Genomic DNA, 25,335 nt, shown 5'->3' with positions numbered 1-25,335 from the left:
AACTATTTACTTAATATATGTATATAAAGATCATTAATTTGACAGAAAAATGTAAGAAAAACATAATTGAAATCGGAATGTTACAAAAAAAAATGCTCACAAAAAATCTGCAATAAACATCATACAAAAAAACACTCTTAAACCTAATTCATAGTATTGGTGGCATTTATACAAAATGCTGAAAAATACTGACACGATGACAACAAAAGAGATTAATGAGGAAAATTATTAATGAGAAACAATATAATTGATGACTACAGAAATTAAAATAATCAATAATATAAGAAAAAATAATTATATATAAAAAATTAAGCTTAGGAAAATTAGATTTCTATGGATTTTATATAAAAAAAAGCGAAAGTGAATATATGTATATGTATGACCTAACAGCTATCATCGGTTCGACTTATCATGTATTTATTTAATTCCTAAATCTAAAGGCCTTTGTTGAAATAAACGTATTCTGGCGGCTTGCCGTCTGTGTTCTTCAAAATTTCTTCATATCTGTCCTTTTCAAAGCGCTTTATTGTATCAATTGAGAGTTTACTGGAAATGAAAATAAATTTTAATCAATTTATAATTATAATTCATTTACGGCTAGATTGTGGCTAACGATAGTGAAACTGTGGCTAATGATGGTGAAACTGTGGCTAGATTAAGTCGAATATTTTTTGTAAGCTTACCATTTCTGTGGGAATATTGCACAAGCGGTTGGCACCATGAAAGTTAAGCTGAAATAAAAATGTTTAGAATTTATATTACGTTTTAACATCGATAATTTTTTATTTCGAACCAAAATCTAAATAAAAAGATATTATTAAGTGATTTTCCATGATTCGCTCAGTCGCTTATTGTTATTCCCGTACAAGATATAGACATATAGTCAGTAATTTTTCTATTCATTGAGTTATATGTTATTTTAACGATAATAATACTTACAACATTCCAACGATTCCTGTTTGTATGCCGATGTGAGCCCACTTAATTCTCTGCATCCAGGCTTTGGGTTCTATTTTCTCCATTATAACAGGCAGTAACAGCATGCCGGGCGCGCACATTATTATCCTAATAAATAATTAGTAATGGTGCCTAAGATTTCCGTGTACAGATTTAAATGAATTCAACCTTATCTGATACTGCGACGTTTTGTATTATATTATATATATATGATCACGATATTTCGGTTCCTTTACAGCAACCGTGATCACGTCTCGTCTGTCCGTGATCACGGTTGCTGAAAAGTAACCGAAACGTCGGGATTATGTAGTTTTTTTTTAATAGTAAAAATCCGCGTAATTTATCCAAAAAATATTAGTTTCATTTAAATAAATCGAATTAAAATTGAAAACTGAATGAAAATATCATATAAACGAGAAGGATTTGAGACTAGAACCGAAATATTTCGTTATAGTCTCTTTAACAACTCAGCTATTATAACAGTACTGAAGTGGAACGTAAAAACACATTACATGAAATCTTCTTTCAATCAATATAATATTCTCATCTTGTTATTCAAATATGTAATTGAAACAAATAAAGATATATTATCACTTAATATACATGAACGCCTTGATTGATATAAATATTTTAATTACAGCCGTAATCATTAATTTTCCACATACCTTGAAGTTACAACTTGTGATATTCCCTTGACGGGGGCTATTTGGGATTTTCCAATTATTTTACCGTTTTCATCGGTCACATCCAACCCTATAACGTGACAATTCATTAATATAGCGGACTATTATTTATGGTCAAATACTGTAGAATACATATACAGGATTACCTAAAACTATTTCATTTTGTCTCATTAAGGGTATATTGACCCAGTTGGCTGCTGCGACCGCAGCGAATGGCACGAATCTCTAAAAAACATTATATATAACACTATAAACGCTACTCGTTGGATTTATACTAGATAAAATATTTAAATTTGAGTGTTTTATGAATTTGTGGCTAGATCGTAGATTAATAATTAAATTGTGGCTAGATTGTTCACTTGTAATTAAACTGTGGCTAATATGAATGACTTTAAATTAAAGAGTAATTATAAGTCGACAAATAATTAAAGCATATTTAATATTTCAATAGCTTGAAATTTCATTAATAATAAAACTGTGACCAGATAGCTGACTTATAATAAAAATATGGGTAGTTGACTGCATATATCTTACAGCGAGTATTGGATTCTTGGCACGTTTCTGTATGCCGTATTTGAATGTTAGTGCCGTGGCCATAGCGGCCGATGTCGCTGAGATGTAAGCTACACCCATCTGTGTCGTTGATAGAGGAGAGTTGGCGTTTCTGTTCGTGTAGTTGACCAGAGCGTTGAACGACTGGTTCACCCACTGCCAGAACACTACCGCGGTTGCTGTTCTGGTTACATGTATAATATGTTTAAATTCGTCTTACTCTATATGCATTGGACTTAAAATAACATTTTATTAATATAAGTATCATCATCAGCCTATCGGTGTCCGCTGAATTAAGCCTCTTCTCACATGGAGAAGGTTAGAGCATTAATCACCAAGCATGTTGAAGGCGGATTGACGATTTTGAACTTATAGTTTGAAATTTTTTGAAAAGTCCAGGTTTCAACATTATGTTTTCCTTCACCGTCTGCTAGTGGTGTTTAGATATTCTTAAAGAATACACATGACTCGTAAAAATCACATCGGTACTTGCCAGGATTCGAACCCAGGCCCTCATGCACGAAAGACCAGCCTTTAACGTCTAGGCCACCACGAAATTTTATTATAAAGTTAAGTAACATTTCTGTTGTATGTATCCGATAATATATGTAAAGATATTTGAATTGATTAATGTATATAGTTTTTGCATCCGGTTTCGCTTGCACGTTCTATCAAATCTTATATGTATTTTTGTAAGATATGTATATAAATAACGTATAAAATTTTATTGAATATATTTGAAATTTTATTGATATAAATTGTCTAGAGTTGAGACGATAAAAATAATATGTTTTAACGTAAAAATTACTTATTATTGAATTCGATACGAATTGAAAAAAAAAAACACAAAAGTTTTACACAAAAATAAGATTAAATTTATCTTACTTTAACAATTTCTAGATATGCAAAAATTTTATTGTCTGTTACCAAATCAACTTGTAAGTTTTCGATGAGCCGACCTGATTTAGTGACTTGAATTAAATACTCCGCTATAAAACTCTGAGCTAGATCGTCAATTTCATTAAATAGTGATGCGGCAATATAATTATATCATTGATATATACGACGATAATTTATCGACATGCTTTTTGGCTACGACATTACAACTTGGAAGCCCTCACTAATAACTTCGCCTGGGATCATGTGAGACAGAAAATAGATAATTTAGTACACAAGCGGAATAAACTCAAGGTCATTTTAAAATCATCGTCGACCTTCCTCAAAATATATCGTTCAGAATTTTAAGTAGTTAGTTCAAGTCAAAATTGTTTATTTGACACCGTCAGTGTGACGAACACAAAAGCACAATCGAGTGTTGCCTCGTACAAATAATAACAATGTCTGTAACACAATACATACACAACAAGACAAACTGACACTCTTAATAGAAGCCAATTAACAACAGACGGAAACAGATACAGAATAGTTTAATATATATATACATATATATATATATATATATATTTCATTTCATTCAAATCAAAGATCGTGAAACTTTTATTTCGTAGTCATTTTTTTGTTCATCTATCGCATGTCGGATTACTGATGACTGAAGAGGGGTTACTATAAGTGGAACGCTAGTAACAACTAAAGTTAATATTTGTATAACTTTCCCGCAATATTTGTAATTTTATCTTAATTATTCTATATATAATATGTATAATCTGCTTTAATATATTGAGTGAAATTAAAATTTGTGTATGTACATAATAGATTATATTAATTCTCAATATCATACTAATACCATAATAATTTCTATAAAACCTTTTCTATCTTTGTCTTCTTCTTTATCATTTATTTTAAAAAACGTCACAGGAGTGCTTAGTCTACAATAATTTCCAATAAAAACAGAGGAAGTGAATCAATTATCATATTATTAACTGATGTCAAAACAAAAATTGACTTAACAATTAAATATCTTCATTCTTCATACCATACTTGACCAGTAATCATTACATAATTTAAAATAGAAGTTCTGTGTTGTAACGACTCACCTATACCATTGCAGCATAGCCCCAGTTATTAAACAACCTCCGGGCATTTGAAACGACATCCTGCCGAACACATTCTGTAATTCACCGCTGTCAGGGTGGAAAGCCGATTCATATAGCTGCTTCGCTCTCACAACTTGAGTCAACTGAGTATTCGGAGGTTCCTTACCTTCCCTGTGCGAATTACAAGAATTTACTAACAAAAAAACCATAAATATATACATAAGTCACAAAATAATTTTCAATAATATCATTTGGCACTTGTAATTAGTTTATTTTTAATATGTATATTCAGGTGAGAAATAACGAATCATACTTAAAAGATTTTTTACATATGATTAAAAATTTTGTTGAAACCATAAACAAAATTTATTATATTTTTCACATATATATGCTATTTAGACCATAAATCATTGTTAAATGACATATATAATAATCACATGTAAATATAATTAGTATATATTTTTTTGTTTTATTTTAGTACACACTTATATTTAAAATATAATTCCTTGGCTTCATAAAGTTCTTTTTCCGATGCCATAGACAATAATGGGTTTGATATGAAAGCAAAGTGTCGGAATCTTCCGACAAAGGTGCTCTGATCCCACAGGGGTTCTGTTATATCAATTCTTTTCTCTGTCATGATCTGCAACAAAAAATACACTATTTATGAAAGCCATAACACTGGAATATGAGTTTTATCACTAAGAAATAAAGTCTATAGTCAAATACAGTCAAATTGTTATGTACACAAATTAAATCTAAAAGAACAACATTGCTATCATAAAAACACATACATTTAACAATGTACAAAAATATCTCCCATTCGAAAAGTAATTACTATTTAAATATAAAATGTGTAGATTCAAATATAAGTAAATTAATGTTGAATAAATTAATACATAAATGGCATTTTGTTAACGAAAATTGTTATCAGGTGAAAAAAAAAAGTGATAAAACATGGGATTTCCATATTCAGTAAGTTTTGCTACATATACAGTGTAATGGCTACAATACAGAGATAGTGGGATATTAAGAGGTTTTTTTAAATCAATTATGTAACATAAGTACGAAATAAAATATATCCACAATAAATAATTACTTATATTTGACAGAGACAAGTTAAGAGGAAATAGCAAATAGTGTTATTCCTTAAATATATAGAATACAATAATCCTATACGAAATAATAATTAAATATATAAAATTAAACATAAAATATTTCAGAGATTAAATTATGATATTAAAAATTAAAGCCATCTATGATACATTAGATGTAAGAATTACCTCTAGAAATATTATTTACTAGAAATCTTTTATCCTCTAAAGCATTTATCATGTATTGATGTGACATTTACTGTGTGTTAAAAACCTGTGCAAGGATAATGCTTTGACGAATATAAGCTTCTGAGACCTTGACAATAAGACAAACTTGTTAAATAAAACAAAAAGCGTAATAATTATACGTAATAGATTATGTAAGAAGCATAAAGAAATTTTAAATACAAATATTTTTTAATAAAACAGGAATATCATGAGGATACTTACGATTTGTTTTGTTGATGTTCAATTTGATTTTAACTGACAATAGTAGTTTTTATATGCAAAAATTATCTTACTACTGTGATAATGGATATTTACTGCTGATAGGAGTTGCTCGTCATACAACTGTCAGCGACACGCCGTAGCGGAATTTATTCGAATACTGACATAAGACTTTGTCAAAATGTACACTGGATATCATACTTTTGAAATAACTCTGAGAAACCTATACATTAATAAATAACACTATTTTTGCTATTAAATATGGTTTTCCAATGATTAAATAAAGATCTGATTTGATTACTATACCATAGTACTTTATTTATATTTGAAAAAGTATAATCCTATCCTTAATTTAGGAACACGATCGTTAAAATATTGTATTTTATATGTTGACAGACCCTTTCATTATAATGTTTGTTTCCTTTGTTTTTATTAAAATGTAGAAAAATTGTTACAAAAACCTATTAGAAATATATATTTTTTTAATCAAATTGTCTGCCTATGGTACTTGAGTCTGTAAAGAATATGGCGGCTGTCCTTACAACAGCCGATATGACCATTCAAAAGAATTCTAAGATTTTAGTAAATGTTGAAGAAGCATTAGAAGATTTAATTGTAGTATCCTATACAGACGTAAACAAAAAGTTTCAAGGTGTACTACTAGATTCTAATAAAGGGTATGTATTATATAAATAAATATAAAAAATACTATTGATTATTTGTTATATATTCAATATTTAACAATTTTATTTATAGAAATTTACCTTTCGGAGTATATAGTCTCCATCCATCGTTTACCAAGCAAGTTGAACAGGCAGACAGTAAAGATGAAAAGTTACATTCCGTTAGTCAAAGGTTTACTTATCAAGATCCTGAATATGAAGACGTCCAAAAGTCAAAAAAGCAGGGTTCAAAATCCAAATCCCAGGCGCGACAAAAGATGACAGTGAGATTACGCCCTAGGAAGGTGTTGTGTTCTAATTGCCAAGGTATTTGTAACGAGAATAGTGAAAACGTCGACGTGTCCAAGAAGCGAAAACATGACTTGGATGACGATTCACAGAGGGATAGTTCTGAGTCATCGAAGTTAGAGAAGAAGTACCTCATGGGTGGCATGTTGATGCCTAAACTATCTAAATTACAGCCTAATGATATTACGACTGCTACTAAAGCGAAAAATACGTCCAAATCTAGTGACAAAGGTAGAAGCTTAAAGAGATCTCACAATGATGATGGACCAACGAGGGAGCTTGCGTTTGTTAGTGTTTCGGACAATAGTGATAAAGAAGACGTGAAGGATGGCGAAAATGCATTTAGTAATTTATTTTCTAATGCCAGGACACTCAAAATAAGTTTCGGTGAGGGTGAAGGCACTGTAGTTAAAATACCACCACTGGCTGGTGATTTCAACGAAGACTCTGGTGTATCCTGTGATATGGCGAAACCAGATTCTAAAGCAGTTAAGAAAGCTTTGAAAAAGGCAAGGAAACAAGCCAAAAAGGGCAACACTTTAGAGAAAACTGTTAATCTGTGGATAGAAAAATCTCCAAAGCATATAGGGGCTCTGTCCCCACGAAACAGTGTTTGTAATAGTCCACCATCACTGGATTCCTTGGAGAAGAAGCATAAACACAAAGTCAAACATAAAAAGAAACATAAAATACAAAAGAAACGAGACGAAAACACAAGTAAAAGTGATGCCGATTCCTTGGATTGTTTCAGCAATGCTCAGGAGGAATGTTTGAAACAGAAGTTATCCATCAACCTACGTAGGCTTAGTAGCAATTCATATGAACATAGGACTGAAGAAAACGAGCTATCCGAAGACTGTGAAAGTGAAACTGTGCCGGATTTCCCAGCCAGTATAGAGAGTGTTGGGGGTAAATTGCTTAGGGTATCCGTGGGTGACATAGTGTGGGGTAAAATTGTTGGTTTTCCTTGGTGGCCGGGTAAAGTTATGAGTGTGACTCCTTCTTCTAGGGCCCATGTATCGTGGTTTGCTTCTACCACATCATCGTTTATGCCCTGCGAAAGTTTGAGCCCTTTCCTGCAGGATTACAAGGTAAGATAATTTAATTACCACAAAACACTATATTTAACTTTATATTCGAAAAAACAGTTTTTTTGATAAATCAAACAGCAATTTGTTAGAGTGGACTGCAAAAATTGTTACCAAACATTTAAATATCTCTTAACTTATATATTATTAATATATTTTTTAGCCTTCCTTACATGACAATATTAACGAAACATATATTATTTTACTAATTATACAGATACGATTCAACAAAAAGAAAAGAGGTCCATACAAAGAGGCCGTCAAACAAGCTACAATAGAAGCGAGAAGAATTGAATCTCTGAATGATCCGCTAGCAAGTCCAACCCATATGTCCGACCCCGCCCCACATACAATAGACGTGTTCTCGTAATTGTGATTAAAATAAACAGCCGAATTAAAAATAATGTGATATTAAAGTTTGCACAAACTATTCGACCATTAGTTGTAAGGATTCGTTTAGACACATTACCCTAGTGTTAGCATAAGCAAATGTGTATTAGTTAATAAAAGATAAACATTAAAAGGTAAGAGATAAGCATGTTTATGTTAATCTCAATTATCAAAGATGTAAAGATAAAATAAAGAGTTGAAAATAATTAAGGCCTAAAAAATTAAGTATCTGTCAGTTTCATATAAAGCTGAAGAGGTTTTTGTTTTGGCTATATAATTTTTGAGTCAATTAATTCGACAGTCCTAGTAGGTCACGGTATTCAATTGTTGTACTGAACCTTATAAATTAATTAATGTGCAATATAAAGAAAAATTATTAAAAAAAAAAACTTGCAATCCCATACAATTTTATTAAATAAACATAGCATAGCTTTATAAGATGAATCATAAAAACGTTAGCCTTTATAAAATTTTCAATGTTAATATATTAGGGTTAATTGTTGCCATTCCCATTAATTGATTATTTTTTTTTTTTTGTAAATTAGTTTATGGTATTTTTTTCTCTTTTATTCGTCACCAAATTAGTTGATTGTTATTTATTTCTAAGAAACATTGATTTAATATTATAATTTGTTGTTATATTACCTTTGTTGTGCATCATTATTATTTATTATATGCATCGATTATGAAACTCATTGTACTTACATTAATACTATTTATATAACAAACATGTTATTTAGACAATATACGGTCCCATAGAGATATTTTACTGTGACTAAATGTGATTCATAAATAAACTGCCAATTTGCGAGATATATCCCGAACGTTATATTGTTATACTTCATTAACTAGTGAAAAATGTTTTAAAATAGTAATTAAAAAAAAAAAAAAGTAAAAATGAAGCTATGGTTGAATTTCTCAAGTATTATAACATTCTGAGCTTAGTTCTCAATCTATTATGCCAAAGGTTAATGATCTTTGTCTTTGACATAATTTAATAAATATATATTTTATTAGATGCGGTTATATGTAAGCTCTAACATTCTGCTGTGTAATCAGTACAGGAATTGTATTTTTAATAGACGTGTATAGGCATTGCGTTGTTTGATTTATTTCATTTAAAACACTCATTAAGTGTCGGTAGCCCTGACAGATTGTGTCCACATCTTAAAACGGACTATCGCTACACCTTAAGACCTACCTTATACCTCAAAACCTTAATTATAGGGCGTTGTTTATAGTACAAATAGAGGTTTCGCACCCGGACGAATTTTCTAATCTCGTGATAAAAAAAGGATTTCGGGATTATCCTCAGATAAACACGAGATCTCTATATAGTCCCCGTATTGTGTTAGTAAAGGAGAGTAGAGTATGGTAACAGATATATTAAAACACACCTCTAACAATTTATCAAAATAAATCTTTTATTTATCTTTTAAATTTATGATGACATTGAATATTTAAGTTTTCAGTCTTAAGAAAGGTGGTTGAACAAATTGTGGTCTCTTATACAGTAGACAGACGAATAATTTTTCATAAATAATAAAAATCAAAAAATCAACTTGTCTAGACTACTTTAGATTACTATAAAAAAGTATATGCTAAAGAGATCAATATCTATAAATATTCATATTCTAAAATTAATTATAGATAGAGACATATAAATTTTTTAACGTATTTAAAACTTGTATTGAGCCGGTAATAGCCTGGAATTGTTCGTACCTATGATTTTTTTACACATTATACAATTTCACTAGCGACCCGCCCCGGCTTCGCACGGCTGCGATACTGATACTAAATACACTACAGAAACACTGAAAGTTGTATATAAAAACATAGCGGCCCGCTCCGATTTTGCGCGGGTACCAAATTTAAATCATATGCTGTAAAGGGCCATGTAGATCTGTATTAAATCAACAAGGTATTTAATTCGATAAGGATTAATGCTATATTGGTTAAAATCGCTTAGAAAAACCATTATTTGTAGCAAAAAGTCAATGACAAAAAAATGTTAATTTGTGATATCCATAAGAGATAGTCATTACCATCAAGGAGTTGTCTGTGTGTACAATAGGTACTTGGTAAATTATTTTGATCAATCTCGTAGGTCCAGCCTGCGTTTGCAATGTAAGCGGAAAAAGGTAATTATTTACGACATCACATTAGAAACCTCAAAAGCAACAGTATTTTTCCACTATTTAATGGATATTATTGTACATATAAAGCTACCTCTTCAATCACTCTATTTATTTAAAAAAACTGCATCAAAATCCGTTGCGAAGTTCTAAAGATTTAAGCATACATAGGGATAAAGGGACAGAGAAAGCGACTTTGTTTTATACTGTGTAGTGATGATATATATTACGCCTTCCGAAGGGGATGTTGGCTCCCTTTAAAAGTTGTGCAGCGCAAACACCCGATACCTAGTGACTAACATTTTGTCGAAACATTTTTTTATTAAATTTAAAACTAAGAATTATGATTATGTTATTAAAAAAAATAATAACAGATCGTATCTACCTTTTTTTAGTATTATCAATAGTCTTTAGTCAATAGTAAGTACACTTCAATTACTTGCATACTACAATAAAATATTCACTACAATGGTTATTAGGTTACTATTGAAATAAAGATTTAGAAATTGTCAGCGATATATATCCATTTAAGTCTGTTCTGGATACAAATGAAATAGTCTGCAGAGAATTGTTACATCTGCAGGTTTCCTCCTACGTTACACGATTGCTTTTGATAAGAGAGTAATTAAGAACGTAGCACAGAAAGATTTAATAATAAAAAATCTTTTATGATAAAAATCCTCTGCTATATGATTGAATCATAATTAATTGAGATAGTATGAAGTACTAATACGAGAAGTCAACGTTGAATTCTTAATCAATAAAATATTCTCTAGATAAAAAGTGGTTGTGTGCTGATGTTTAAAAATTGGGCACCAAGTCTCGCACTATAACATTTATTAGTGATATCAATGGTAGTATGAGGTGGTCAGACCACTGTATAGTGACAGTGGCAGCGTGGAACACTATTTTAAATGTTAGAATTGATAGTGATGTGCACTGGTCTGACCACCTCCCGCTTATAATAGAATATAATTTAAATTTAATGATTTCAAAAGTTCAAACGCCAGATTATATATGTAATAAAACATTGTGGCACTCTAGGTCTGATACACAAATTGAGCGTGACATATGCGTCATGACATATGCCGCGAGCAGCTCGGAAAAGTCGATTTTATATAGAGCTACTCTTTCAAAACTTGTACAGGTGGAATGTATCGTGATGTCGATCATATGCATCTATTGGTTGATTTGTACTCTCAAATTGTTGCTACTCTTAGCGGAGCAGTTGAACCTACATATGAGGCCCCTTTAATAATAAAAAAAACGCGTAATCGGCTGCAATAAACATGTACGTGAGCCATATGAGAATGCACGTAGTATCTTCCGTGATTGGTTGCTCATGAACAAACCAAGACACGGCCGGGCTTGGGACGACATGCGTGAGAGTAGAAAGATTTTTAAAAGTAAATCAAAATGGAGTCTAAAAGATGAAGGCCAAGTTAGAATAGACATTATTGCCTCACACAGGTCGTCTCATAGTTTTGTTCAATTTTGGAAAGCAACAAACAATTAAATGTGAGGACAGGTCGACCTGCGAATATAGGAGGTTACAGTGAGCTAGAAGGAATCGCCACGATGTTCAGAAGTCAATTTCAAGTAACTTCTCCCTTGGGCCCCGCGTCACCATTGAATGATGCGGAGACCAGTACGGCCACACCTTTGAGTTTTACTGCTGCTCAGGTAGCAGCGACTATTAAAACACGACGCGCAATTTGGATTTAGACCTGAACTCTCAACAGAAAATGTGTCTAAAACAGACTGTCAAATACTACACGAGCAGGAGAACACCGTTGTATGCCTGCTTTTTGAACCTCTCAAAAGCTTTCGATTTAGTATCTTAAGATTTGTTATTGACGAAACTTAGAGAAGCGGGTTTACGGCCGGAAGTTTTTTTTTTGGTACCTAAACGAGGGAAACCATGTAAAGTGGGGTGAAACTATGTCAGACTGAATCGTATCGGTTGAAATGCGGGGTGAGGCAGAGGGGTATAACCTCGCCTAAGCTGTTCCACCTTTACGTAAACGAACTAATCGTGGGATTCAGCAGCAAGCCAGTCGGATGCTGGATAGACGGTGGTTGTATCAATAACCTTAGTTACGCAGACGACATGGTTCTGTTGGGTAGTACGGCTGGTTATATTCGGTGTCTCTTAAAGATGTGTGACAAATATGCATTAAAACCTGGTCTTACGTACAATGTCAAAAAAAGTGAGTACATGGGTGAGTTGCTCGTTGTAGTAAAGAGGTTAAAATAGCTTTGTTTAAGTCGTATTGCCAAACATTTTATACGTGTGCCCTGTGGAACTGTTGCACCAAGAAAGCCCTAGACGCACTGAGAGTGCAATATAATAATGGACTCAGAGTTTTGTTGGCACTTGGACGCTTCCGTAGCGCGTCCGCCATCTTAGCAGAGGCGGGTACAGATGACTTCTTTGCTATAATAAGAAATAGAACTGCATCTCTACTTAACAGAATGCGAACGAGTACCAACAGGATTCTGAAAATGTTCAGTGCCAAGCTGGCCGAGCCTGCGCTTCAGCACTTTGTCAACGTGCTGGTCAGGCAGGGTAGGCTAAGCAAATAATCTTTTTTTATTATGTTAATTTTTCGTCTAATTATTATTAATTATTTTACTAACATTGTGGTAAGGGTTCTTTTTTGTAACTAACAAATGGACTGTAAATTATCTGAAATAAATAAATTATTATACTTATTAATCGAATCTAGAAAAACCTAAAGATTCAAAGATTATCTGCACTAGATAAGATATAATTCTGGAAACTTAAATTGTAAATCTTCTTGTTATTCATATAGTAACCGGATACTATATATTTAAAAGAGTTGAAATAATTAACAAAGCGTTGTTTGGTAATGCTAAATTTATGCTATGTATAAAATAAGACAAATTCATTACTGCGAGGTTGATGCTTATATTATTATCTTTTGTTTCTTACAACTTACACAAAATTAACCATGATTGATATAAAATTTTATAATTAAAAGAAATTAGAATTTTTCTGTTATAAAATTTTTTATATCAACTAATTATACTATATTAAATTAATTTCACTATACGTTCCAAGTAAATGTTGTTTGCCATTAATCAAGTGATTTTTTTTATTATGTCCTCAAATAATCTTTTTGTTGTGCCCCGGCTTAACGCTAAACGCCAGTTACAAATGTTAGGAACTTAAGCCTGCTATTTATATAGTAACATGAGAATCTAAAACATTTTGCGACATTTTCTCAGAAGGATGTCATCATAATAACATAACTAAATTATATTATAAGGCTATAAATATATTACTGATACATTCTTGATCGGGTATTGAATGTATTTTCAACATTTTTAAACCTTTCTCGCTGTTTTATAATCTATGCAACAAACTATTTTTCAAAAGTCAATTTCAACAATATTTTATCTGTAGTAAATCCGATTGTCGATTTGAATCGTTTGTTTTTAAATGTTATGATTTGTTATAAAATGCAAGTATTAGAAATAATAATTAAAAATATATACTAAGCTGTTCAAGATGAGACGAACATATAGATCTAAAAAGGAAACCGCGGGTGCCATAGATCCCCGAGATGTCTTGTTTACGATCGACGCAAAAAGTTCTGTTTTCGATGCCTTTTATATTCAAAATATCAAACAAACTAAAAGAGATATGTCTGTCGGAAGTACAATGCAGTTTGCTGCTTCAAATAAAGTACGTAAAAGGAAATACGTTAAACGACTCAAGGAACAAGAAACATTGTGTCGGACAAGGGAATCAACTTCGAGCTCAGCGTTTTTAACCCCGGATAAGTCTTTCCGAGTCAATAAACCACCAGATTTATTCGATCAGTTACTTAATTCTTCTAATAACACACCAGAACCTGTACCGTTATATAATAAACCAACATTGTAAGTTATTTGATTAAGAATATCATGTTTTAGTGGCTTAATGTTTTCAACTCAATTTATCATTTCAGCCAAAGAAGGACTTATATTAAAAAGCAAATAAATAAAAATAACATAAATTACTCTAGCAGCGAAAGCACAGGTATTTATTATTTAATTAATTTAAAATACCTATTAAATATTTTATTTAACAAAAACCCTACTTTTTACAGATTCCGATAAAGAAAACTCGTGCAGTTCAGAAGTTAACAAAACAGCTAATTCGTCAGACATTAAAAGTCACAAATTATTAATTGAAAGGGAAATCAAAAATAGTCCCGAATATAATGACAAGTCCATAAATGACGTAGTAAATAATATCTCAATATTTTCACATCTGAGAAATCCAACACAAACCCCCAACACTAAACAAAAACATCTTATGCCATATAATAAAATTACCCAAAACTCACCTTTATGCAGCACACCGTTCCATGATAAATATAGGGGTGCATCCATATATAGATTTTCACCTATATCAATAAACTTAGATGACAGCCCTAAAGAAAAAACTGCCATCAAGAATAATGAAGAGCAAAATGATTTTTCATACAAAGAGGAAAATGTAGACAATATTGAACAAGATACAGAGGCTGTAAAAATTGAAAATCCAGAATCTCGCAGTTGTCAAGATAGTATCAATGAAAGAGATGATACTAAAACAAATACATTAAATGAATCCCAATATAAAAGTATATGTCCGACAGATAATCATTCACCAATATTGTCCAACCCGACCATAACTAAGAGAAATCGAATAAAAACTATAAAAAATTCATTAAGTTTCCAAACCACCGAAATTGAATCATTCCACGGTTTCGGTGACAGCGACATACATTGTAATGATTTAGATGCTATCCGTGAGAAATATAAGGAAATAGAAAATATATTAACGGAAGATAATTCTCATAACGAAACATCTGAAACATTACAAGAAGATGAAAACAGTCATGCAAATGGTTCCACAAATTCAGATTCCGATGCAAGTTTTATTTCCGGATCGGAATCCAATTATGATACTTGCAATAGTGAAGACGATTTCAATGAGTTCAAACAACTCGGTCAACCTGTAGTTGTTGTCGAAAGACTGAACGATTCCATATTTAACAAATATTATGAATTAATGCCGAAATCCGAAAGCCTTAATTCAGATTATAGTACAGATTTTAACGATAGTTACAATAATTCTAACATTACAGACTCTTTAAGTGTATCCGACAATTGTGATGATATAGATTTAGTTGAAAATGTACCTGATATGACTAGCATTAATTTATCAGATTGTTCGAATACATGTAACGATAATAAGATGGACGAAGAGGTTTGTGTTAGTTTTGTGACAACCAGAAGAAGGATCCTACCAAATGATTCAATTATTTTAGATGTAGATAGTTCTGTCACTGATTCAAGCGGCAGTGATGCTGATAAGACTGTACTTAGAAAGAGTGTAGATGATAGTAGTAATTTACAATTAAAATCTGAACATGCAGAGAATATGTTAGATAATAATAAAGAAATAGAACGAGATGGTGCCGTTAGTTTAAATTCAGAATTACATACTGAAGATGTTGATCAATTAAAAACATTGCCGGAACCTCCAAGAATGGTTACCAGGAAAAGTGCTCGGATGATTCTTAAAACAGATACAACCTCCATTAACTGCGCAAGAAACATTGAGAGAAATTCGAGAATTGATGGAAATATAAAGGATATGAGCGAGACCGAGACAAATATACTAAACATATCCAAAGAAAAACCGTCCATAGTCCTACAGCCGGGGAAGAGGTGGGAGCGGTCATTAAGCATATACAGAAGAATGACAACAATGGAAAACTTCGACAAAACGATCTTAGACGAAGAACAGTTGCAGAATAAAGGCAGGAAATACAGGCAGAGCGTCATAGCCACCATGGAATTGCAGGAAAAGGGTATATATATATTTTTTTACATTCCAAATAAAACCTCTTTGGTTGCGACTAAACCTCCTTATATAAAAAAAAAATAACCGTTTGACACCGATTAAAGTCTCAGTGTAATGTCAGGTTTATATATTTTTTTAATTCTTTTTATTTGTTAGTATCGATAGTGAATTTTTGTTAAACTATTTAATTTCAGGTTCACTACACAATGATTCGATTAAAAGTCGCAGGAGTACGTTCGTTTCAAAACCAAGCCGGTCAACCATTAAAATTGTAAGAGTGAGTATATACAGACATAGTTTTACATAGAAAAATATAATAAGTAATACATACTAATGAACATAATGCAAATAATAGCAAATTGCTGGTATGTTTGTAGGACAGCACACTAAATATTTATATCTAACTTTTTTTTAATATGGCCTTCATCTGTGCAAAGACGTGCACAGTATATTCTGCCAGTGTCGTGTAGAATGGAGGAGACACGATCTTTATAAAGCAAATAATTATTGAAATATGACTTGTCTTTCATAGAAATATATTATTATATACTTTGAAGATAATCCAATTAATTTATTAATTGGTCATTAGCTAATTTAATACATTATATGAAAGTCAGTATTAATATATAGTTTTGTTGTAAATTAATTGTTTTAAAATTATTTTGCTCCTAATGATTACAAATTCTAATGCCATAACTGCGCCGAAATAGTCTCGTCAGACTCGACACGGACAGTTATAAGTTTTTCGTTAATATATCTCACGTATGATTAACTGTTTTTTGACGATGCAAACTAGTGTTAAGGCCGATGTCGAAGTTATTTCGAATTGTACGACTATTAAGGTATTTACTTATATTTTATTTCATTAGATTAGCGGTTTATTATAAACGAAGAGTAGTTATTTCATTGCATTTTATTTAAAAAAAAATGGCTTCGTGTTACAGGAGCACTATATTTTATGTATAGTGCCCAAACGATATTTTATATATTAGACAGTTGTAAATCTATTTAAAAATATTAATTTATCAGCATATATATTTATGTTTTTTTTTTATTATTCCTTTAGTTAGTATACCGGGAAAAATCTCTCATCTGTACAAATAAGAAATTTGAAAGGGTGTTGGACTAGAAACGATATTAACCTCAAAAATAGTTACATAAATTTTTTTTCGAAAAAATATGTGCATACAGACGAATTAGGAGTATTATTTTTTTAATCATTTAAACACTGCAAAAAATACGTATATTGAATAATTTTATTTATAAATATTTATGTGTAACAATTTTGACCTGGACAGTTTTGATATAGTTCTCTGGAATTATTTTTGTTTTTATATTTGCCACAGTTCATGAATATCTTGTTTTACTCTTTCGGTTTTTAGGCTTAATTTTAATTTTTATATTGGACGAAACCTCATGAAGCCTATTTCCATTCTGGTCGGAGTATTATCTTCACCTTTGAACCTGTCCGAGCTTATTTCATATACTTTTGTCTCTTTTTTATACTGGAATTGATCAAAAAATAAATATTATTTGACTGTGAGAAAATAATAGCAAACGTGTTTAACGTTTTTAGTGATTTTTCTTTTATTTTAGGAATCTGATCTTTCCCGGGATAGTTTGTGTTCGACCATAGTATGCGAAGATTTACAAGGTATTTGTTTATATATGATTTTTATTAACTATACTTATTATTGAATAATATTATTTGATTACTATTCATTATAATGTTTCATAATTGTTGGAATAAAAAGTAAAATTAAATAAAAGTATCACGAAAACATCTTTTCAAAACGGGGTGTAACAATAGGAAAAAAGTTATTTTTTTAATAGTTTAGTATTAAGAACTACCACATATTAATTTTTCATTCTTTATTTCAATATGGTAGTAATTATTATAGTTTAGTTTTATATTTTTATTTTAAATAAAGTTTTTAAACCTATAAATTGTATGTATACGTTTAAAATGAAATTATCATAATATTTGCTACTAAATGTAGGAATGAAGTAGTAGTTTTTTAAAAAGAGTACATGGCAACACTGAAGAAGGTTTGACTATTTAATTTTATCATCTGTCTCAAAGGCGACATTCGTTCGCGAAAGCAAACGCTGTGGTGTCGTTACTGTTCATAAAGTTAATTTTTATTTTTTTGTTCTTAACAAATTAGTAGTGTAACATTTACGTTTCGTAGTGTTTTTAATTGCTGCTATTGTTAAACAATAGCGGGACATTTTATAACGTGATAAACATTGTTATTGACTCGGACATTTTGACTGCCATTTGTTATCCGTAACGGGATAATAGCTTGGTCTCCGCCTTTGTTCAACTAAAGTGTCTAAAGCAGAGTGCATGCATCTTTCCCTGCAATACACAGGTAAAAAAATAACATGTGTTTAAAAAAAAATAGAAAGCTGTGTTCGTTTTACATTGATAGCGTGGTTTCACGATTCTACGTAACAAATTACTCATAGGGGAAAGTTCGTCCATCGTCATCTACTTCCTAGTATATGTCAAGTCGTTAGCATTAGTCGTCATATCTTTTTCAGGATTTTTGGGCGAAGACTGTGATGATACGATTGTTGAGTTATCAAAACTGTCGATTGCCGATTCGGAACACGAGGTCACTCTCATAGAGAAGTTTCATGATACTTCTAACCGTATAGCGACCGCTCGCGATTACGTCCTGCGACGGTGCAACCAGACAGATGTGTTACTCTTCGACGAATGCTATCCCGATCCGTGAGTTGACTTGTATTTGTTAGTCTTTAATTATACAGTATTAGTGGGTCAAGTAAAACAAAGATGGTGGATTTCGTTTAAAAGATACCCGTTTTGAGCGTGTTGTATTTTATGTTTACATATCATTTTAAATCTATGAATTTATCATCAGTGTAGTTGTTAACATTAAGTATAAATTAATAATATCGTAACGAGTAAAATACATTTGTGTAAATAATTTTAACGCGTCCTAACATTTTTTTTTATTTATACACGGCAAGGCATTGTGAAGTAATCCTTGGCCTAGAAATATTTTTAAGATTTTATTGGATAAATACCGCCAAAGTTTTCTTCTAAATTTTACTCTGAAAAATTTCTTACCAAGATGTTGGTTTACTGTGATTCACATCATAATTAACGATAATTGTATTATAATAATTTGTGTTCCTAACTTTTTAAATATCAGGCTTTTGAAGAACTGCCGCAAAATCGGTGAAGGTGTTTATGGGGAAGTGTTTCTGTGGCGAGCTCGTGACGGAAGGGCTCGTGTCTTAAAGGTTATACCAATCGCTGGGGACATCAAAGTCAATGGGGAAGAACAGAAGGGCTTCCATGAAATTCTCTCGGAGATTGTGATTGCTATGTTAGTATTGATCTTGATGATAAGTTTTCCAATTCATTAATAATATTATATCATCATATGTAGATGCGAAAATTTGTGCAAATGCTTTTCTTTACCAGTCATTTACAATATTTTGATAAAAAGTAGTAAAAGTTCTGCCTTATCTATAACAGTAACAAGAAAAACGTAGAATATCCTTACTTCTAAGTTTTTTTTTCAACAAAATGTTACATTTGTATACATAATACCTTTCAATATTTCCGATTCATACTAATTGCAACAGTTTTTGTTACTTGTTATGCAAGAAAGACATTGTCCCAGCTTATGTAAAGTGTTTTTCAGTTCATTGTTTCAAGCCGTTATGTAACTGTGAAAGTGGTTCCGTTTTATTCTCGACTGCAGCCATTGAGTTGATTGACTTATTAATACTATTAATTTGGCTATATTTTTAAGAAAATTTTTGATAAAAATATAATTGGTAAACAAGTAATTATGTGACATTGTTTTTAATTACACAGGACAATGAACTGGCTCGCTTTGTCGTCTGGTCTTAGATAAAATTTTACAATATCAATTTAATGTCGTTCTTAACTTTACACATATTATATGTATAATAACTTGCATGCTACTGACTAACTCATTGTTGCTGGTGTGAGTCAGGCTTTACACGGAATTTTAATGACATTCTTATCATGTGACATTGAGATATCTTCTTCATTCTGAAAATTCAGATGTTATTAATTTTGTGCAATGTTTTTGAGTGTAAAGTAATGGTTTTTTGTATTTTCTAGGGAATTGAGCGCACTACGCGCTCCAATAGCAGACATAACGAATCATTTAAATGAGGGCAAGAGCTTGGAAACATTGGATTTACATACTGTAGAAAATGCTACGGATGTTTTTAATGAGGTGAGGTTATATATGATTATTAACTTAAATTTATTTATATATATATATATATCTGTTATATGTGTTTTTGGGTTAATGATGAATAAATTAACATATATATATATGATCACTATTTAATACTAGCTGCTAGCTGGCCATTGCTCGCGGATATGCCCGCATGTATACAATATTTTGAAGTACACATTATCGTTATTGTGAGTTTTCATTTGATTTCATGGAAATTCCCTGATTAAAATCCGACTTGGTTGACATTGAAACTAGCTCTGGAATATTCCCCTTTGGAAGTAATGCTTTACAAAATCGGCCTTTAACTGCTGGATTTATATTTACCCTCTCTTTTTTATTAAGTCCCTTAAAAAGTAGCTTGTCACTCTTCATAGTTTATCTACCTGCAAGTGAAATTACTATCATAATCTGTCCAGTCTTTTTTGGTGTAGGTATCTCATGTATCTTTCATAAGCATTAAATGAAAAGTTAATTTGTAATAACCAACAAACGCTTCATTTGTTTAGTACAAAACATGTATGTCTACAATAATATATCTACAAGATATCCATAAAATATATCAAAATTATTATAAAGATATGACAAACCATAATTTATGGATAAAACAGTATTAAATTATGAATGTCTCTATACATTTACTGAAATGAATCACTCCATTCAAAGATGTCTGTCGGCTGATAAACAATTGGGTCATGTTATATCTAAATTAAAATTGCCTTTACGTAGATAACGGTTAATACTGTATTGTTAGTGTATGTTGATAATTGATATAAGGATTTGAAATTAACTCACTATAAATATATATATATGTATGTAAATAATCTTTAAAATTTTCGATCTTATCTTTGATGGAAACTCGGAAGTGAAATCGCATACATTTTAAAATATTTGTCTTCCTTGTTCATTCGAATAGATTAAAAAAAATATACGTAAAATATTTAAAGAAGATTTTATTTTTTTATAATTTCATTGAGAAACGACAACAGATATACTGATTTTTTAAGCTGAAAGGAGGTTTAACGCAATGTTAGGTCAAAATCTATAATAATATATACATGTATCGATTAATATTTATTAATTATCTTCGTAGATAAACTAGTTTTATTTCGATAAACAGGTCAAATTTTCATCAGTTAATGTATTAAATAGAACAGGTACCGAGGTCCGTTACGCGCGCATATCATTACGTAAACGAGTCGCGCGTGTGGCGCTAGTGACGTGACTAGATCACACTGACGCGTTTTGTTTGAATATATGTATATGTATATATTATTCTACAACACATATATGTATCTGTTGTGTGTTTATATACAGTGGAATCCCCACGTTGTTTATCTCATTTTAATGTTTTTTTTTGCCTAATTATTGTTTATCTCGGAAGCTTCTCGGTACTTTGATACTCTGATTGTTTACTAAGACATATATTTTTTATTTATATGTGAAATGATTGAAGTAAAATCATAGTCAAGTCTACGTTTTACATACTTTTTTATTATTCATAATATTTAGACATAACAATTTTCGTTAAGAGAAACAATAATGACTTACATATATCTTCGAAGGTAAATCATTTCGTGTCTTTAATTGTAATTTTTTCTAAATGCTAATGTGTGATCAAAATATGTTACCGTCCAGGTGTTCCGTCACAGGAATCTAATCTTTCAGACTTTAGGACAAAAGATCAGAATCGACTTTTTTAAATTAATATTCGATACAATTTCACTACAAATTTATTAAATTTACACAAAAAACCAATGTTGAAAACTATCAAACAATCTCGAGTTAAAATGATCGTGAAATCTATTAATTTATCACACCCACGCGCTTTACGAACGACAACAGAGTTCCGATCCTTTGACAAGGATTATATGTCGCGTTACCCTTCTCCTTTCCTCTCTTATTACTAAAATATATACCTATAATCTATATACAATAATACAAATTTCGTTGCAGGTGTTATCAGTACGCTGCGTGACTGGGGGCTATCCGTCCAGACTTCTGGACCTCTGGGACCTGTATGACGAGAGCAAGGGCTCGGAGAACGACAACCCAGCTGTTCTGCCGCCCGACCAGCAGTTCATTGTGCTGGAACTGGCCAACGCTGGACAGGATTTGGAAAGCTATCAGTTTGTGAACGCCGAACAGTCGTATGCACTGTTCAAACAGGTTTGACATTTTATATATAAAATTAACTAAATTAATTGTATCTCTATGTTTGTGTGGATTTATATAAAAAAAATGAGTTTCAATAGTCATTATAAGACATACTAATATCGATCCCACCATCGCAACGAGAAACTGACTTAAGTAATGTCCTACATGCGATTATTTTTATCATTATAACCTGCATTCTGTATTCGCTGTGTTTACATTTCATTTTGTTTGATATTTTTTTTGTTTTTGTTATATATCTGTATATTAATGTGTTTAATCTTACCGTCTGTTTGTAGTGTCGTTCCGGATATTGCATGGCTGTTTCGAAAGACTAGTGAATGTCTAGCGTCAAGTTTCGACATCTTGACTAGATTTTCACTTGTCCTTTGCGACGGTTCCGTCTGCTTTTTTTTTTATTCCGAGCGGTTTTATTTTTGCATGTGTTTATTTTTTTCTTTCTTTGTTTTTTTTTATGCGGTTCATGTTTAGTTTAGTTATTCTATGTATGTATATAGTATTGTAATATTTCCAGATCGCGTTTGGTCTAGCCGTAGCGGAGGAGGCATTTCAGTTTGAACATCGGGATCTTCACTGGGGTAACGTGCTCATAGCTCAGACGGATCAAAAGGTACGCCGTTATCATATACTATATATATATATATATATAGTATATGATAAAGTAAATCAAGCTGCGGAAGCGCTGATTTCAAAGAATATTCTAAATATATATATTATGTAATACTTTAGATTTCAATATATATATGTTTGATATAAATAAAACTAATAGTTTCTGATTACCAAGCGTTATTTGTTCTCCTGATCGCGTCGTGTGTAGTTTTAAAAATAATAAAGTAACGCGCAGTGATCTGAACACATTTCATATAAATGAATACTCGCGAATATGTCGGATCATGGATTTTGCTATACATATTTAATTGTTATTATTCCAGAGTTCGTGTTTCGTGGTTCGCGGTCGCGCCTTCAACCTGCCGAGCTGTGGAGTGAAGGCTTCCATCATCGACTACTCGTTGTCCCGGGCCTCGGTGAGCCGTGGAGTTCTGTACTCTGATCTGGCCCAAGACGAAGCCCTGTTCGAAGCCCTGGGGGACTATCAGTTCACGGTGTATAGACTCATGAGGGATAAGCTTGGGTATATATATATATATATGCATACATTAATGTTCTGTTTTGCATATGTTATGTGTACTATAGTATATGTGACGATTATAATTTGTTACAGTAATGATTGGAAGAATTTCGAACCATACACTAATATACTGTGGCTGCATTACACTTTGGATAAGATGATAACGGCCCTCCGTTACACAAGGACCAACACTAAAATACACAAGCACTACATAGCGAAGCTGAAGGAGGTGAAGAACAGGATCCTGGACTACGGCAGCGCCGTTCAGTTTGTGCTCACAGACAACGAAATATAAAACGAATTATCATATATTGATTCAAATATTTAATGAAAAAAAAAAACTGTAATCTTAAATTCTTTTCAACATGAACGATATAACTATTAGCACTATGTGGGATTTTTATAAAACTATTGACAGGTGTTTGGACTGTGTCAGAGATACTCGCTTGGACAAATTGGTAGATGTTAGAGTTATTATTTACAAGACTGTCGCCGCATCCAGCCACCGGCGGGCGGCCGACACACACGAGGTGCCTTTGTTCACATTAAATAAATTCACATACCATATTAATGAGAATAGTTTTATTTTTTTTATTATTTATCCTTGTTGAAGATGTTTTTTTTTATATAGGACAAGGAATTGTTTTAAAATTTTTTCGTAATAGCGTACAACGGAAGCTATAATAGCTTGGTTAAAAATATTCACCGGAAGTTATTCTTATTGGTCAGGTGCTCGGTGTTCACGCGCGTGACACAATGAGGTATTTGGTATTTAATATTAATGCGAATTGCAAACGGGCTTCTCGTTAACGCGTTCCTGTTTGGGACGAGAATGTTAATATGAAGCATTACTTATATATTATTTTGCGTTAATTTTCCTCAGTGCTGTCGTTCCTCTGGAGACGTTTTAGAGCAGTCGAGTATTTATTTAAAACATTTTCTTATCATTCAGAATATAGTGAGTTATCAATAGTTGGAATTTTTTTGGTAACTTCAAATTCATTACGATTACAATTGTCTTACTAGTGTTTTGTAAGAAATATATTGAAATTTTCCGTCTTCGTGTACTTCGTTCTTTGCAAAACTTTTCTTCCTTTAAAATTTTGGGTTCTAGGGAAAATAGGCATATACGTTTGGTGCATAAGACTGTAGACAAGATTTTATTAAACTATTCGTAAACGCTCACTGTCTAAATCTGAATGTCAACACTGGAGTGCATTCAGGTCTAAATCATTGGTCTTTCGATGTTTGTGAACGCAGTTGTAAATAGAGTTGGTGAAGCAATGAAATGTTATATTTCCAACGATTTTTTGACAAGATGTTTTTGACAAGATGACAAGGTGTTTATTGACAAGATGGTTCGATAAATATTCTGCCGGAGAGAAACATCAGCTTATATATTCAACTTTGAGCTGGGATGGGTAAAAAAAAGTTTCGATGCTGGCTTCTAGATGCTACAAAGTACCTACTTAGCTAGAATTTTTAGCAGATACGTATCCAGATAATCGGCAAGAACTACTGAATATTGATTCACCAACCTTGTGTTAGGCAAAAGATGACTTAGGTCAGTCTTAAAACAGTGCCAAATATGAATAATCTGA

The 25,335-nt window shown here is 31.7% G+C and overlaps 3 protein-coding genes across 5 annotated transcripts; 2 read left to right on the top strand and 1 right to left on the bottom strand.

The window, feature by feature from the left end:
- Window positions 1–347: 347 nt before the first annotated feature.
- Window positions 348–6,634, bottom strand: LOC116769621 (sideroflexin-2). 2 transcript variants are annotated; one of them, XM_061522520.1, is made up of 9 exons: window positions 6,492–6,634; window positions 4,672–4,829; window positions 4,187–4,357; window positions 2,175–2,376; window positions 1,787–1,865; window positions 1,623–1,710; window positions 940–1,065; window positions 684–731; window positions 348–546 (listed from the first exon to the last, which is right to left on the bottom strand). In XM_061522520.1, the coding sequence occupies exons 1-9, from the start codon at window positions 6,516–6,518 to the stop codon at window positions 435–437; spliced, it is 1,011 nt and encodes a 336-aa protein (XP_061378504.1). In that variant the 5' UTR covers window positions 6,519–6,634; the 3' UTR covers window positions 348–434. The 2 variants fall into 2 exon arrangements, with proteins under 2 accessions (XP_061378504.1, XP_032516649.1); XM_032660758.2 differs by lacking the exon at window positions 6,492–6,634 and adding an exon at window positions 5,731–5,892.
- On the top strand, window positions 6,238–9,271 carry LOC116769615 (PWWP domain-containing protein 2A-like). Its single transcript, XM_032660753.2, has 3 exons — window positions 6,238–6,404; window positions 6,484–7,789; window positions 8,004–9,271. Exons 1-3 carry the CDS (start codon window positions 6,253–6,255, stop codon window positions 8,154–8,156), a joined length of 1,611 nt encoding a protein of 536 aa, XP_032516644.2. The 5' UTR covers window positions 6,238–6,252; the 3' UTR covers window positions 8,157–9,271.
- Window positions 9,272–13,831: 4,560 nt separating this feature from the next.
- Window positions 13,832–24,305, top strand: LOC116769820 (uncharacterized). 2 transcript variants are annotated; one of them, XM_061522539.1, is made up of 12 exons: window positions 13,832–14,220; window positions 14,289–14,359; window positions 14,430–16,184; window positions 16,372–16,448; window positions 17,774–17,831; window positions 18,725–18,917; window positions 19,363–19,539; window positions 20,310–20,427; window positions 22,387–22,599; window positions 23,120–23,215; window positions 23,538–23,737; window positions 23,828–24,305. In XM_061522539.1, exons 1-12 carry the CDS (start codon window positions 13,847–13,849, stop codon window positions 24,027–24,029), a joined length of 3,534 nt encoding a protein of 1,177 aa, XP_061378523.1. In that variant the 5' UTR covers window positions 13,832–13,846; the 3' UTR covers window positions 24,030–24,305. The 2 variants fall into 2 exon arrangements, with proteins under 2 accessions (XP_061378523.1, XP_061378522.1); XM_061522538.1 differs by having other exon boundaries at window positions 16,372–16,454.
- Window positions 24,306–25,335: the final 1,030 nt, after the last annotated feature.

The sequence above is a fragment of the Danaus plexippus genome, chromosome 14 (genome assembly GCF_018135715.1).
Source record: "Danaus plexippus chromosome 14, MEX_DaPlex, whole genome shotgun sequence".
NCBI classification, from domain to species: Eukaryota; Metazoa; Arthropoda; class Insecta; order Lepidoptera; family Nymphalidae; genus Danaus; species Danaus plexippus.
The sequence above is the reverse complement of the archived record's forward strand: the minus strand, read 5'-3'. Positions and strand labels throughout refer to the sequence as shown.